Raw genomic sequence first — 17278 nt, forward strand, 5'->3', positions numbered from 1 at the left:
TGCAATACACCACAGGATTCTGAAAGAAGGAGGTTTGGGGCGGCTTTAGCAATTAGACAGGTTTCAGAGTAGCAGCCGTGTTAGTCTGTATTCGCAAAAACAAAAGGGGGACTTGTGGCACCTTAGAGATTAACAAACTTATTAGAGCATAAGCTTTCGTGAGTTACAGCTCACTTCCACTGAATGCATCCAATGAAGTGAGCTGTAGCTCACGAAAGCTTATGCTCAAATAAGTTTGTTAGTGTCTAAGGTGCCAGAGGTCCTCTTTTTTTTTTTTTTTTTTTTTAGTAATTAGGTTGCTATGAAGTATCTCAGCAGTTGGACTGCATTCATATATTAGAATTATTAAGAAATAAGTGACGTAAATCATGAGTATTAATGCTTGATGCCTAATTATAGACTTCCCAAAGGCCACATAGAATCATAGAATATCAGGGTTGGAAGGGACCTCAGGAGGTCATCTAGTCCAACCCCCTGCTCAAAGCAGGACCAATCCCCAATTAAATCATCCCAGCCAGGGCTTTGTCAAGCCTGACCTTAAAAACTTCTAAGGAAGGAGATTCTACCACCTCCCTAGATAACGCATTCCAGTGTTTCACCACCCTCTTAGTGAAAAAGTTTTTCCTAATATCCAACCTAAACCTCCCCCACTGCAACTTGAGACCATTACTCCTTGTCCTGTCCTCTTCTACCACTGAGAATAGTCTAGAACCATCCTCTCTGGAACCACCTCTCAGGTAGTTGAAAGCAGCTATCAAATCCCCCCTCATTCTTCTCTTCTGCAGGCTAAACAATCCCAGCTCCCTCAGCCTCTCCTCATAACTCATGTGTTCCAGTCCCCTAATCATTTTTGTTGCCCTTCGCTGGACTCTCTCCAATTTATCCACATCCTTCTTGTAGTGTGGGGCCCAAAACTGGACACAGTACTCCAGATGAGACCTCACCAATGTCAAATAGAGGGGGACGATCACGTCCCTCGATCTGCTCGCTATGCCCCTACTTATACATCCCAAAATGCCATTGGCAATCTTGGCAACAAGGGCACACTGCTGACTCATATCCAGCTTCTCGTCCACTGTCACCCCTAGGTCCTTTTCCGCAGAACTGCTGCCCAGCCATTCGGTCCCTAGTCTGTAGCGGTGCATTGGGTTCTTCCGTCCTAAGTGCAGGACCCTGCACTTATCCTTATTGAACCTCATCAGATTTCTTTTGGCCCAATCCTCCAATTTGTCTAGGTCCCTCTGTATCTTATCCCTGCCCTCCAGCGTATCTACCACTCCTCCCAGTTTAGTATCAACAAGAATACTGTGGGAGACCGTGTCAAAAGCTTTGCTAAAGTCAAGAAACAATACATCCACTGCTTTCCCTTCATCCACAGAACCAGTAATCTCATAATAGAAGGCGATTAGATTAGTCAGGCATGACCTTCCCTTGGTGAATCCATGCTGACTGTTCCTGATCACTTTCCTCTCATGTAAGTGCTTCAGGATTGATTCTTTGAGGACCTGCTCCATGATTTTTCCGGGGACTGAGGTGAGGCTGACTGGCCTGTAGTTCCCAGGATCCTCCTTCTTCCCTTTTTTAAAGATTGGCACTACATTAGCCTTTTTCCAGTCGTCCGGGACTTCCCCCGTTCGCCACGAGTTTTCAAAGATAATGGCCAACGGCTCTGCAATCACAGCCGCCAATTCCTTCAGCACTCTCGGATGCAACTCGTCCGGCCCCATGGACTTGTGCACGTCCAGCTTTTCTAAATAGTCCCTTACCACCTCTTTCTCCACAGAGGGCTGGCCATCTATTCCCCATGTTGTGATGCCCAGCACAGCAGTCTGGGAGCTGACCTTGTTAGTGAAGACAGAGGCAAAAAAAGCATTGAGTACATTAGCTTTTTCCACATCCTCTGTCACTAGGTTGCCTCCCTCATTCATTAAGGGGCCCATACTTTTCTTGGCTTTCTTCTTGTTGCCAGCATACCTGAAGAAACCCTTCTTGTTACTCTTGACATCTCTCGCTAGCTGCAGCTCCAGGTGCGATTTGGCCCTCCTGATTTCATTCCTACATGCCCGAGCAATATTTTTATACTCTTCCCTGGTCATATGTCCAACCTTCCACTTCTTGTAAGCTTCTTTTTTATGTTTAAGATCCGCTAGGATTTCACCGTTAAGCCAAGCTGGTCGCCTGCCATATTTACTATTCTTTCGACACATTGGGATGGTTTGTCCCTGTAACCTCAACAGGGATTCCTTGAAATACAGTCAGCTCTCCTGGACTCCTTTCCCCTTCATGTTAGTCCCCCAGGGGATCCTACCCATCCGTTCCCTGAGGGAGTTGAAGTCTGCTTTTCTGAAGTTCAGGGTCCGTATTCTGCTGCTCTCCTTTCTTCCCTGTGTCAGGATCCTGAACTTGACCATCTCATGGTCTCTGCCTCCCAGGTTCCCATCCACTTTTGCTTCCCCTACTAATTCTTCCCGGTTTGTGAGTAGCAGGTCAAGAAAAGCTCCCCCCTCAGTTGGCTCCTCTAGCACTTGCACCAGGAAATTGTCCCCTACGCTTTCCAAAAACGTCCTGGATTGTCTATGCACCGCTGTATTGCTCTCCCAGCAGATATCAGGAAAATTAAAGTCACTGATGAGAACCAGGGCGTGCGATCTAGTAGCTTCTGCGAGCTGCCGGAAGAAAGCCTCATCCACCTCATCCCCCTGGTCCGGTGGTCTATAGCAGACTCCCACCACTACATCACCCTTGTTGCTCACACTTCTAAACTTAATCCAGAGACACTCAGGTTTTTCTGCAGTTTCGTACCGGAGCTCTGAGCAGTCATACTGCTCCCTTACATACAGTGCAACTCCCCCAACTTTTCTGCCCTGCCTGTCCTTCCTGAACAGTTTATATCCATCCATGACAGTACTCCAGTCATGTGAGTTATCCCACCAAGTCTCTGTTATTCCAATCACATCATAATTCCTTGACATCACCAGGACCTCCAGTTCTCCCTACTTGTTTCCAAGGCTTTGTGCATTCGTATATAAGCACTTGAGATAACCTGCTGATCGCCCCTCATTCCCAGTATGAGGCAGGAGCCCTCCCCTCACAGACATTCCTGCCTGTGCTTCCTCCCGGTATCCCGCTTTCCCACTTACCTCAGGGCTTTGGTCTCCTTCCCCCGGTGAACCTAGTTTAAAGCTCTCCTCACTAGGTTAGCCAGCCTGCTCGCAAAGATGCTCTTCCCTCTCTTCGTAAGGTGGAGCCCGTCTCTGCCCAGCACTCCTCCTTCATGGAACACCATCCCATGGTCAAAGAATCCAAAGCCTTCTCTCCGACACCACCTGCGTAGCCATTCGTTGACTTCCACGATTCGACGGTCCCTACCCAGGCCTTTTCCTTCCACGGGGAGGATGGACGAGAACACCACTTGCGCCTCAAACTCCTTTATCCTTCTTCTCAGAGCCACGTAGTCCGCAGTGATCCGCTCAAGGTCATTCTTGGCAGTATCATTGGTGCCCACGTGGAGAAGCAGGAAGGGGTAGCGATCCGAGGGCTTGATGAGTCTCGGCAGTCTCTCCGTCACATAGCAAATCTTAGCCCCCGGCAAGCAGCAGACTTCTCGGTTTTCCCGGTCAGGGCGGCAGATAGATGACTCAGTCCCCCGGAGGAGAGAGTCCCCGACCACCACCACCCGCCTCCTTCTCTTGGGAGTGGTGGTCGTGGAACCCCCCATCTCAGGACAGTGCATTTCATGCCTTCCAACCAGCGGAGTCTCCTTCTACTTTCTCCCCCCAGACATATCATCTGGTCCACATATGGGTTGGGGCAGCTATTGACATTATTGTAATCAGAGTAAAGGAGCAGATATGGTATATAGCCGTACTATTTCCATAAGGAAGGGGATAAAATACCTCTCCTAGTTACCATTTTCTCATTTTGTCAGGTCCCTGAGACAGTGTAAACTAAAGCAGGGCCTAGCTTCTGATGGTCTCCCTTGCCCTCCATCTTTGTTTCCAATGGTGTCCATAACTGGTAAATATGCACCGTGCAAGACCCTCTTTACTATACTTATCTTAGTCTAATCGTTAGGTGTATTGATTTTTGCCTATGTTTTCAATTCTAACTGTCTGTATTAAATCAAGTTGCTGTGTGTTTCACCCTATTTTATCTCCTCCATTAAATTTGAGTCGCCCTGGACAAGGACACGTTGTACCCCAATACGTAACCTTATAGGTGAAAAGATGGTACAGGCTACACTACCATCCTGTGACATCACCAACAAAGTGCCCATTTGTGCCTGGGTAGCGGCCCTGCTATGGGAGGGAGGAATGCAGCAAGGACTCAGGATTGGTGGCCAAGGTTGCTGTGCAGAGAGATGGGGAGGGTATATGGGGAGGGAGGTCAAGAGTTAAAATAATGTATTTGGGGGAAAAAAATGTAGAATGAAGTGAAACTGAACAGAAATAAAACTGGAGTGTAGGCTCTAAAGCAACAAGGCTTGGGTAGGGATTCGGGGTTAAAGGTCTGGGATCCCCCACAGCTCTAGATCCCTAAAAATCTCCTCCCTCCCACTGACCCACCGAGCCCACTGCCTGAGTGCTATTCCTCCCCACTCCCCTTCCCTTCGTCCCATTACTCTCAGCCGGCACCACCTCCCGGCACCTTGGGAGCTACTTATGTTCCCTCCTCGTCTCTCACTACCTCCTTCCCTCCCTGCTGCTTCTTAGCTCTTACCCTGCACACACCCTCCCCATGTCCTGGCACCCCAGAATTATCTACTCCCCCCCTTCTCCTCCCCTCCCACAGCTCTGTTCTCCCTTCACCCGTGGGGTCCTGAATGGCAACGTTATACACTCTCATATCAAAAGAGGAGCTCGTCTGACTGTCACACAAGCCATGCATGAGTCATACCCCTATTTAACTAATTTAGAATTCTACAGGCAGCATATTTTCCTCTTAAAATGAGGAAAAGGCATGAAAGCTACAGTTATTAATGTAAAAAGAAAAGGAGTATTTGTGGCACCTTGGAGACTAACAAATTTATTTGAGCATAAGCTTTCGTGAGCTATAGCTCACGTTATCAGATGCAAGTACTCCTTTTCTTTTTGTGGATACAGACTAACATGGCTGCGACTCTGAGACCAATGTAGCCAATAAGGATATCTTAAATGCAATTTTAAAATGACTGACAGCACCAAAAAGGCACATGTCCAAAAATTATACTAGTGTGTGGGAGATCAGGCAAAAAAAGGTGGGCAAGGAAACTTGCCAAAACTTATATGATGAATAAAGGTATAAAGTTATTACTACTCAGGTTCTTTAGAGACCCCACAGCTTCTACTAACTGACGGGACAGGACTCCTTACCCAGCAAGACCACCGTCTCATAGTTCTCCTGCATGACGTCTCTGTAGAGGGCTCTCTGAGTGGGGTCCAACAGAGCCCATTCCCCCTTGGTGAAATACACAGCCACCTCCTCAAAAGTCACCAGCCCCTGAAAGAGAAAGAGTCCAACACTCAGTACCTGCTGCCCCAGTCAAAACCCCTCTATTCACTGAACAGCAGCACCAGGTAAATTGGAGGTCCGGGAGGCACATGTTAACAGAGTCCCACCACACCTTGCTTAGAGAGGCCAGGAGGCATCAGAGGGTAGAAAGACAGAACCTTTGTGTCCCCCAGCTGATAAATGTGAAGACCCTGCCTCCTTCTATCACATACCTACTAGCCAGAGCTTGATATGGGAGATGGGGCCGTCTCTGGACCCTGCTGGTGGCTCCTTGGTAGGAATCCCAACACACTCCAAATAAAATATACGGAAGAAAGGGGAAGTCAGTAGTAAAGAATAGAAGTTAGAAGGTCAGAATTGTAGAAAATTGGTAATGATCAATCAATGAAAATAAGAAGGAAGTTTTTTTAAAGTATATTAAGTACAAAATTAATCCTAACAATGGTAGTGGTAAATTACTAGAGGGAAATGGCAGAATATAAAAAATAATGCAGAAGAGGTAAAAGTGTTCAATAACAATTTCTTTCCTGGATTTGGAGAAAAACAGATGATGTACTCATATCATAAGATGTTGACGCCGACAGTCTTTCTATTCCAAGAAGAACTCACGAGGATGTTAAACAGCAACTATTTAAGTTAGACATGTTTAAATCAGCGGGTCCAGATAACAAGAGTTTTGAAAGACCTGGCAGAGGAGTATGGTGGACTGTTAATGTGGTTTTAATTAGGACTAGCTGAGTCTCAAGCAAAGCAGTGTGAGAAGGGCCAGGCCAGCTTGAGGGTTAGAGGGCACAGCGGTTCCCAGAAGCCCCCCAGACTACACCCCGGGGTGACAACCCATCACATCCTAGAGTACACAGTTATCAGCAGGTTTGTCACATTCTGTCCCCTCCCTTTCTCCACACTAGATAGTTCCTGCCTCCCACTACCTCTAGCAGCTCCCACCCTCCTATGCATTTACTGCTCCTCTCCCTCCAAGCAGAACCCACCACCAGCTCCCTGATAATCCCTTACCTGAGCCAGCTCCATTGCAGCCATTTCCTTCCCCCTGGGAGGACGGGATGATCTGGAGTGAAACCTGGATGTTATTCTGTAGCCTGCCAGGGTGAGAAGGGCAATGTGACAGAATTCAGACAGGGGTTTTGTCCATTCCAAAAGACAATTCCCCCCAGGATTTGTCCCTGCTAATGGACATTCTAGGTTCTGCCACACTGTGAAGCACAGAGTGACCTTATTCCAGTAGAAGCCTAGCCACCTCCCACAAGGGTGTAACCCTCTGAGACATGGTGAAACCCTCCCAGTTACAGAGTCTCTGTTACACTTATCAAGTTTGTGAGCATTACCAAGGTGGGAGGGGTTGCAAGTGTTTTGGAGGATAGGAAAGAGATCTGGGGGTCATAGTGGATTACAAGCTAAATGAGAGTCAACAGCGTTAAACTAAAAAAGCAAGTATCATTCTGGGATGTATTAGCAGATGTATTGTAAGCAAGACACGAGAAGTAATTCTTCCGCTCTACTCTGCGCGGATTAGGCCTCAACTGGAGTAGTGTGTCCAGTTCTGGGCACCACATTTCAGGAAAGATGTGAAGAAATTGGAGAAAGTCTGGAGAAGAGCAACAAAAATGATTAAAGGTCTAGAAAGGGAAGATTGAAAAAAATTGGGTTTGTTTAGTCTGGAAAAGAGAAGACTGAGAGGGGACATGATCACAGTTTTCAAGTACATATAAGGTTGTTACAAGGAGGAGGGGGAAAATTTGTTCTACTTAACCTCTGAGGATAGGACAAGAAGCAATGGGCTTAAATTGCAAGAAGGGAGGTTTAGGTTGGACATTAGGAAAAACTTCCTAACTGTCAGAGTGGTTTAGCACCGGAATAAATTGCCAAGGGAGGTTGTGGAATCTCCATCATTGGGAATTTTTAAGTGCAGGCTGGACAAACACCTCTCAGGGATGGTAAGATAATACTTAGTCCTGCCTTGAGTGAAGGGGACTGGACTTGAGTGACTTCTTGAGGTCCCTTCCAGTTCTATTATTCTGTAAACCAAAGGCCAGAGAAGAGCAGAATCAAAGGAGTCACTTTGGGAGATTGTCCCTGTCATTGTCCCCAAGGCAGCTGTCTCAGGGGGGCTGCCAAACAAGGCCAGCACTAGACTCACCGAGGCCCAGGGCAGAAAGCTGAAGTCCCAGTGCATGGGGCTGAAGTTCAGGGCCCTGAGCCCCACCTCCCAGGGCTGAAGCCAAAGCCTAAGCAATGTCACTTTGTGGGGGCCCCAGGCAGTTGCCCTGCTTGCTACCCTCTAACACCAGCCCTGGCTTTTATATGTAGAAAACCAGTTATTGTGGACCACGTGGGCCGTGGAGTTTTTATAGCATGTTGGGGAGGCCTGAGAAAGAAAAAATTTGAGAACCCCCGGTGTAAGGGACCATCTGTCACAAAGGTGAGCTCACCTACATGGTGAGATCTACGGGATGACCCAAGGGGACTGTCTGTGATTCCATGTTAATGCTGTTACAGTGTCTGAAGCCTTTACACCGGATACTTGATGGGTGAAATCTACATATCAACCTCACAATCAATTTGGGGTTTGTTCCCTGCTTCTTACCGGTGTGAAAGTGGAAAAAGGGATAAAGGGAATTTGAACACAGACATCTTAGTTTTCTTAGGAATAGAGCAAGAGTCAGGCTAACTCTAACTCTAAGAACACGACACTTTAAGGCAGGGCCTTGGCAAGTGGGAAGCGAGTGAGAAAACTGTGAGAGATGCTGTTTTGACCTTGTGTTGGATAAGAATGGAACTCAGACTGTAGCAGGAACTGCAGAGAAAAAGTAAGAAGAAAAGGAGGACTTGTGGCACCTTAGAGACTAACCAATTTATTTGAGCATGAGCTTTCGTGAGCTACAGCTCACTTCATCGGATGCATACCGTGGAAACTGCAGCAGACTTTATATATACACAGAGAATATGAAACAATACCTCCTCCCACCCCACTGTCCTGCTGGTAATAGCTTATCTAAAGTGATCATCAGGTGGGCCATTTCCAGCACAAATCCAGGTTTTCTCACCCTCCACCCCCCCCCACAAATTCACTCTCCTGCTGGTGATAGCCCATCCAAAGTGACAACTCTTTACACAATGTGCATGACAATCAAGTTGGGCTATTTCCTGCACAAATCCAGGTTTTCTCACATCCCCCCCACCCCCATACACACACAAACTCACTCTCCTGCTGATAATAGCTCATCCAAACTGACCACTCTCCAAGTTTAAATCCAAGTTAAACCAGAACATCTGGGGGGGGGGGGTAGGAAAAAACAAGAGGACACAGGCTACCTTGCATAATGACTTAGCCACTCCCAGTCTCTATTTAAGCCTAAATTAATAGTATCCAATTTGCAAATGAATTCCAATTCAGCAGTTTCTCGCTGGAGTCTGGATTTGAAGTTTTTTTGTTTTAAGATAGCGACCTTCATGTCTGTGATTGTGTGACCAGAGAGATTGAAGTGTTCTCCGACTGGTTTATGAATGTTATAATTCTTGACGTCTGATTTGTGTCCATTTATTCTTTTACGTAGAGACTGTCCAGTTTGACCAATGTACATGGCAGAGGGGCATTGCTGGCACATGATGGCATATATCACATTGGTGGATGTGCAGGTGAACGAGCCTCTGATAGTGTGGCTGATGTGATTAGGTCCTGTGATGGTGTCCCCTGAATAGATATGTGGGCACAATTGGCAACGGGCTTTGTTGCAAGGATAAGTTCCTGGGTTAGTGGTTCTGTTGTGTGGTATGTGGTTGTTGGTGAGTATTTGCTTCAGGTTGCGGGGCTGTCTGTAGGCAAGGACTGGCCTGTCTCCCGAGATTTGTGAGAGTGCTGAGTCATCCTTTAGGATAGGTTGTAGATCCTTAATAATGCGTTGGAGGGGTTTTAGTTGGGGGCTGAAGGTGATGGCTAGTGGCGTTCTGTTATTTTCTTTGTTAGGCCTGTCCTGTAGTAGGTAACTTCTGGGAACTCTTCTGGCTCTATCAATCTGTTTCTTTACTTCTGCAGGTGGGTATTGTAGTTGTAAGAAAGCTTGACAGAGATCTTGTAGGTGTTTGTCTCTGTCTGAGGGGTTGGAGCAAATGCGGTTGTATCGCAGAGCTTGGCTGTAGACGATGGATCGTGTGGTGTGGTCAGGGTGAAAGCTGGAGGCATGCAGGTAGGAATAGCGGTCAGTAGGTTTCCGGTATAGGGTGGTGTTTATGTGACCATTGTTTATTAGCACTGTAGTGTCCAGGAAGTGGATCTCTTTTGTGGACTGGACCAGGCTGAGGTTGATGGTGGGATGGAAATTGTTGAAATCATGGTGGAATTCCTCAAGGGCTTCTTTTCCATGGGTCCAGATGATGAAGATGTCATCAATATAGCGCAAGTAGAGTAGGGGCTTTAGGGGACGAGAGCTGAGGAAGCGTTGTTCTAAATCAGCCATAAAAATGTTGGCATCCTGTGGGGCATCAGGAAGGAATATGTATAAACAAGACGCAGCAGTTGATCATTATTGCATGTAACAAAAGGTATAAGTGCTTGCCCTAATTGTTGATCATGCGGAGACCCGCAAAGGAAGGGGGAATCCCTGTGTGGACGCAGTCTCCCCCTTGCAATTGCTTGAGAATAAATGGTCTCTGACTTGTTGCAAACAACCTAAGAGTGAAGACTGCGTTTTTCTTCCACACCACTCTGCCTGAGGCTGGTGCTCATGCTCTCGAGTCACTGAAGACAGCGTTACAGGGACTTATGGGCACAACGCCACCAAGGGCAAGTTGCAGCAACGCAGAGCAGGCTTTACAGTGACAGAGTGTGGTCCAAATGGTCCATGGATTCAGTCAAGCCCCAATTCTCCTCCAGTGCACATCAGCATCCCAGCAACCTTCAAGGAGGGTCAAGGCTGCCACTCGTTCAGTGATGATGGATCTCCAGCAGAGCATCACCCGCACCCCATGGCCCGCCTTGTCTCCCGAGACAGAGGTGAGTGAGGAAGGGTGCACAACGGATCCTGGGGGGATAGGGAAAGGGATAACAAAACACACCTTCTGGTGGTCACCCCTCAGGAAGTGAAGGTGAGAGGCATTGTGGTGGCAGTAAAGGGGGAGGGGAGAGATTGGGAGCAGTACCCCATCAAAGGCAATGCTGCCAGTGAGTATCCCCACCACATCAGGCATGGGGCTGATAGGGTGCCATTCCCTGGGCCTGGGTAGGCCTATATAAACCCCACGCTGGCAGAGAAGGGGTTAAACTGCTACTTTAGTCTTGACTGGCCCAGATCCTCCACACCCACAAACCATGCCAGGACTGGAGCAGGAGTTAACAGGAGAGACCTACTCTACTCATAGGGGGAGAACCCTGGGAAGGGAACAGTCTGTGGAGCAATTCCACCCCCAAAGAGAGGGCTGGCAGCATTCGGGGCTCTGGCCTTCACCGAGGGAGGGTGGGGATCCCTGGAGCTCAAAAGGGGAGCAGGCTGAAACTTGTGCTGGAGACCCAGTAACCTCTGAAGGGGACTGAGACGCTCCCACAGCCCCCAGAATAAAAGGGGCCCATATCCTGATGGGATCTGTAAACAGCGTTTTCCCCTCCGTTTCTTTTTTTTCATTCCTTTATTTACCCTTGTTTGCCACCAATCGGCTCTTTTGCTGTTTCACCTGGTTCCCCAAGAGAGGAAGAAAGTACTCTGAGGCCTCAGACAGAGGGTTGAGCCATGACACACCAGAAGGGCATGCCCCTGGAGCACCCCTGGGGCAGGGGTCAATTGGACTCACATAGGTGCACCCCAGAAGGCCTGAGGCCCAGCAGGTTGGCACCAGTTTGATGGGCTGGAAGGCCTCTCACTACGGGCTGCCAGAAGCCTGGCACATGGAGTAGATACGGGGTGGCTTGGGGAGAAGGAAGCAGAGCAGCGTCCCAGACAGCACACCAAGAAGGGAAATGGAGAGGGGACGAGGGGCACTGCAGTGAACTCAGCACCCGTCCTGAAGGCCATTGGCAGAAAGTTGTCCTCTCCCTGGCCTACGGGCGTCAGACGGTGACACAGAGATCCCTTGGCAAGGGGTCACTTGGTCTTTGCCAGCAGCTCTCACCTGAGACCTGACAAACCCATCACACCAAACACATCTCTTGGAGGGTATTTATCCATAGGGGAGGTCACGTGAGGCTGTGACAAAGTGGGGGTTTATTCATCTTGTTATGCTGCATGTGCGTCTTACTCCCCTATACGAACACTGTGTGTACCTCAGTTTCCCACAATACTTCGGTGGTGTGTGATTTTTGCCGAGGTCCGTGGGGCAGGTGAAGCTTCCCAGCAGCCTACACTTATCTAACCGGAGACCCAGGAGAGGGGTGCAACCAGGTGACACCTTTTGCCTGGGAAGTGAGATAAAGAGACGGAGGAGGAGCAACAGGGGGGTGTCAGAGGTCGGGTCGCTGGAAGCGGGCAGTTTGCATGGGGGGACTCGAAGAGGGAGAGTCCAGGGCATCTGGCCCAGGACTCCCAAGGTGGACTTGGCTGAAAGTCACTGATTTCTGTGATAGCAAGCTCTGTTCTATGCTGTATTCCTGTCGCCTAAGAAACCTTCTGTTTTACTGGCTGGCTGAGAGTAATGTCTGATTGCGGAGTTGGGGTGCAGGGCCCTCTGGCTTCCCCAGGAGCCCCGTCCCAGCGGAGTCGCTGCAGGAAGCACACAGTGTGGAAGGGGATGCTGAATGCTCCGAGGTCAGATCCAGGAACGTTAAAGCTGTGTAAACTTCTGCCCTGGAGACAGTCTGCTCAGAGAGAGGAGGCTCCCCCAGAGTCCTGACTGGCTTCCTACAGAGTAGTTCCAGAGCATTGACCCAGTGACTCCGTGACAGAGGCAGCTACAAAAAGCTCATAACTGGTCAAGACTCAGAATGACTGAGACATCAACGTATGCGTCGTACGTAAGGAACAAAGCATTTATATTGAAAATCAACTTTATGGACTTGGAATGGAAAATCAATCACCGAGCAGTAATGGGCTCCAGGATTGGCCCATCCACCCAAGAGGGAGTCGTCACCCATGTTCCCTCTAATTATTTCCATCCATGTGCGGAATGAATTTTGTTATGTGCTCCATCACTATTGAGGTAACGTGTGGATGTGCGCTACCAGTACAAACAAAAACCCTAGATAGAATATATATATTGAAAACAGTTCATAGGTATGGAAGAAGAAGGAAGAATATTAAAACAAGGGATAATTAATAAGGTGCACTGCTTAAGATGTGCATTTAATATGAAATCAAATAAAAAGAAAATGGACACTGCCCTTGGAGTAGATGTATTTTATCATCCTTTCTAACAGTACAAGCTAGTAAACACACCAAAATGTGGCATAGTGAATACAGCTATAGAAATAAAACAAAGTCACAGGCATTAAGTAAAAGCATTAAAAATATGCACCAGAGGCCCAATTTAATAACCTCCTCCTACCATAGATCACTAAATCTTCAGGGAAAGCTGCTCTCAAAAAATGAAGCATCTGCCAAAACACTAGCATGCTACGGACTTCTGCAGTTCACAAAACTATCAAAACTATCAAAACTATCACAAAACTATTGCTGAAGGAATTGGCGGCTGTGATTGCAGAGCCACTGGCCATTATCTTTGAAAACTCGTGGCGAACCGGGGAAGTCCCGGATGACTGGAAAAAGGCTAATGTAGTGCCAATCTTTAAAAAAGGGAAGAAGGAAGATCCTGGGAACTACAGGCCAGTCAGCCTCACCTCAGTCCCTGGAAAAATCATGGAGCAGGTCCTCAAAGAATCAATCCTGAAGCACTTGCATGAGAGGAAAGTGATCAGGAACAGCCAGCATGGATTCACCAAGGGAAGGTCATGCCTGACTAATCTAATCGCCTTTTATGATGAGATTACTGGTTCTGTGGATGAAGGGAAAGCAGTGGATGTATTGTTTCTTGACTTTAGCAAAGCTTTTGACACGGTCTCCCATAGTATTCTTGTCAGCAAGTTAAGGAAGTATGGGCTGGATGAATGCACTATAAGGTGGGTAGAAAGCTGGCTAAATTGTCGGGCTCAACGGGTAGTGATCAATGGCTCCATGTCTAGTTGGCAGCCGGTATCAAGTGGAGTGCCCCAAGGGTCGGTCCTGGGGCCGGTTTTATTCAATATCTTCATAAATGATCTGGAGGATGGTGTGGATTGCACTCTCAGCAAATTTGCGGATGATACTAAACTGGGAGGAGTGGTAGATACGCTGGAGGGGAGGGATAGGATACAGAAGGACCTAGACCAATTGGAAGATTGGGCCAAAAGGAATCTGATGAGGTTCAATAAGGATAAGTGCAGGGTCCTGCACTTAGGACGGAAGAACCGAATGCACAGCTACAGACTAGGGACCGAATGGCTAGGCAGCAGTTCTGCAGAAAAGGACCTAGGGGTGACAGTGGACGAGAAGCTGGATATGAGTCAGCAGTGTGCCCTTGTTGCCAAGAAGGCCAATGGCATTTTGGGATGTATAAGTAGGGGCATAGGGAGCAGATCGAGGGACGTGATCGTTCCCCTCTATTCGACATTGGTGAGGCCTCATCTGGAGTACTGTGTGCAGTTTTGGGCCCCACACTTCAAGAAGGATGTGGATAAATTGGAGAGAGTCCAGCGAAGGGCAACAAAAATGATTAGGGGTCTGGAACACATGAGTTATGAGGAGAGGCTGAGGGAGCTGGGATTGTTTAGCCTGCAGAAGAGAAGAATGAGGGGGGATTTGATAGCTGCTTTCAACTACCTGAAAGGGGGTTCCAAAGAGGATGGCTCTAGACTGTTCTCAATGGTAGCAGATGACAGAACGAGGAGTAATGGTCTCAAGTTGCAGTGGGGGAGGTTTAGATTGGATATTAGGAAAAACTTTTTCACTAAGAGGGTGGTGAAACACTGGAATGCGTTACCTAGGGAGGTGGTAGAATCTCCTTCCTTAGAGGTTTTTAAGGTCAGGCTTGACAAAGCCCTGGCTGGGATGATTTAACTGGGAATTGGTCCTGCTTTGAGCAGGGGGTTGGACTAGATGACCTTCTGGGGTCCCTTCCAACCCTGATATTCTATGATTCTATGATTCTATGATTCTATCCCTCTTGCATGCACACAGCTCAGCTTTAAGATGCTAAACAAATCTAGGAGTCAACTAGAAATAGTCATGCTCTCAGAGCAAATATTAATATAATACTTTCTGATACTGGAAAGGAGAGTAAAAGGCATTCACTCAGGCTTATACCATTTCTATGGGATGTCAATTCTTAATTTGATGAATACTTCACACACATAGAACAGGAAAAATAAGGAATAAAGCAACAGACAGCAAACAAACCACAGACAAACAAGTGAGAACACTGGAAATAGGAAGGGAAGTAAAACATCAACTGGTTGTGTTGGTGATGGGTATTTTAAACGAGTGTTTAGGACCCACACTGTGCAACAGAGCCCTGTAGAAACAGGCAAAGTTCTCCTGTTGTCACATTGTGTGTGTGTCTCACCAACTCAAAAACTCAGAGTAGAGGCCCTGGAGCACAGAGTAGAAGCCGTGGAGTAGAAGCCCTCAGAGTAGAGGCCCTGGAGCACACAGACACATGGCTTTGGAGTTTGCAGACAGAGCCCTGCTTCAAAGACTTTGCAAATAAGCCCTTCATCCTACAAAAAACCTAACACCACACCTAGTCCTTGCTACTTCTGAGTCAATGGGAGTACTCTGAAGAGCCCTAACTGTACCAGATAGCAAAGTTCTGGCCTTAATGGTTTCCAATACCTCTCCCCAAACAAATTCTAAAACTTAATGGAAATCACTTGTCTGGAATCCAACTCCAATTGAAAGGCCAAACAACTAAACAGCATCCATGGTAAAGTTCTTCCAGTTTTAACTATTTACCATCTATTGATTAGTAACACAGGAGATTTTTTAAAAAATCATTAAGATCACAGTTTTCAGATACCTACAATACTCCAAAGGAATTATGTTGTTAATAGAATCCTTGTCTCTCTACCTTAAGCCATTAACACCTATGGAAACTTTGTTTGAAATGTAACCAGGCCAATGTCATGAGCTAGGCCTAGCCACCTGGTTTTGCTCCAGTATTCATTCAGTAAAGCCCCAATCCTGCAAATGCCTATGAATGGATGCCCTCCAGAGGCATAACTGTTTGCAGGATCAGAATCTAAGAGAGAGTAAATATCATGAAAGCAGTTTCTTTAAGCCACACCAATCAAAATGAAATCACAGATCTATTTCTTTTAACCTTGGATTGCTGTAATTTACCCATAGGGTCACTAAAACAGAAAGGTCAAAGTATTTTTTCAGTTTGTTCACTGTGTGGACTTGACAGTAGTTTAGAGCCTGATCCTGCGCTTATTAAGACCTCACTGCAACCTAATCTGCTATCTGCATTCTTTAAAAATACTCACATAACCTCCTCAGAACTCTAGGAAGAGGACAGATGATTAACACCTATCTACAAAAGCAGCCTAAATGCTTTACAATTAAAAAAAACCCACCAACACAAGTCAGATTGTGCATTAAGATCTGCTAATGCAGAATCCCTCAGCCCTCTTTACCTCTCTGCTTTGGATCTGTCTCCCTCCAATCAAACTAAATCTTAGCCCAGTCTTTCTAATACCTCCGGCAGATGTCCACCAGATGTCTACTGAAACACAACATGGCCAAAAGCAAGCTCCTCATCTTTCCTTGCTGATACTAGGGGGAAAATATTTTGGTCTCGAACTGCAGAGGATTCACTGTTTTGTGTTTGCGCTATAATTCTAACAGTGGAAAATAGCGGGAGTGCCACATTATACCTTCCCCATCAGATTTTTCCTGGCATATTTCACTGGCTCTGTTACCAGCTGCCCATGGCAAACACTTGAAAGAAGGGGAGACGGAGCTGGAAATGGTGGCAGAAGAAGAAGGTGGAGAAGGAGAGAGACATTTGAAAGCATGACCATTATTCCCATTCCACCATAACAAATAAAAGTGCAGGAGAAGGGAGCTGCACTTCAGAATCACCCAGCAGCTACGTGGAGAGAGCACTGGATGGGGAACATTCCTGGCTCTGCCATGGGCCTGCTGGGTGATCTTGGGTAAGTCATTGAACTTCTCTGTGCCTCCGACTGCAAACTTGTGCGAGACCCACAACTCCCTATAGGGCTGCTAACTCCTCCTGCCAACACCGCTCTGTGCAAAAAGCTAGGAAATCCACTTACAAAAAACTTTATGAACGCAGGATTTAAGGTTCCCCGGAGCTGTCTTTGCCCCTCCAAAAGAGAGCTCTGACCCACATGACCAATGACCCTTTCTTTACTCCTACAACACACCTATGTGCACCCGGCCATTTGAAATAGTGCCTGTCACTAAAGTACGAGGGAAAACAACAACCAGGGCACACAATAAAGCACTTTATCTTTGCTAAGACGGAATTTGGTTTTAGGTGAGCTGCACCATACAGGAGCTACCGACACCTGTTCTACACTCAGACACTGAGCCTGCTCCCCAGAAACAGCCGCACACTTGGTCAATTGAACTCCTCTTCACCCCTTTGTACAACTCTCATCCTTACTCACAGAAGTTCCAGCTGACATTCTAATTCACTCACCCATCGTTAAGCACACACACTGCTCTCAGATCCCACCTCACAGCTGATCATTTCCATGGCAAACAGTCCCGTTTCCTGCAACATGCCCAGCTCAGTGCAGAAATGATACAGACTGGAAGCTCAAGGTACACATGTACCTCTTTCC

General features: G+C 47.2%; 1 protein-coding gene across 10 annotated transcripts in view; it reads right to left on the reverse strand.

The window, feature by feature from the left end:
* LOC140904194 (uncharacterized) overlaps positions 1-17278 on the reverse strand; it is a 99372-nt gene that overhangs the window by 76982 nt on the left and 5112 nt on the right. For all 10 annotated transcript variants that reach the window (XR_012156450.1, XR_012156449.1, XR_012156448.1 and 7 more), the window contains exons 2-3: positions 6505-6587; positions 5352-5478 (exon numbers count right to left, since the gene is read on the reverse strand). Coding sequence is in view for 2 of the 10 variants with exons in the window: in XM_073326544.1 (XP_073182645.1) it covers positions 5352-5478; positions 6505-6528 (151 nt within the window). In the remaining 8 variants the exon portion in view is untranslated. The remainder of the gene's footprint in view (positions 1-5351; positions 5479-6504; positions 6588-17278) is intronic.

The sequence above is a fragment of the Lepidochelys kempii genome, chromosome 28 (assembly GCF_965140265.1).
Source record: "Lepidochelys kempii isolate rLepKem1 chromosome 28, rLepKem1.hap2, whole genome shotgun sequence".
In the NCBI taxonomy this organism is placed as follows: domain Eukaryota; kingdom Metazoa; phylum Chordata; order Testudines; family Cheloniidae; genus Lepidochelys; species Lepidochelys kempii.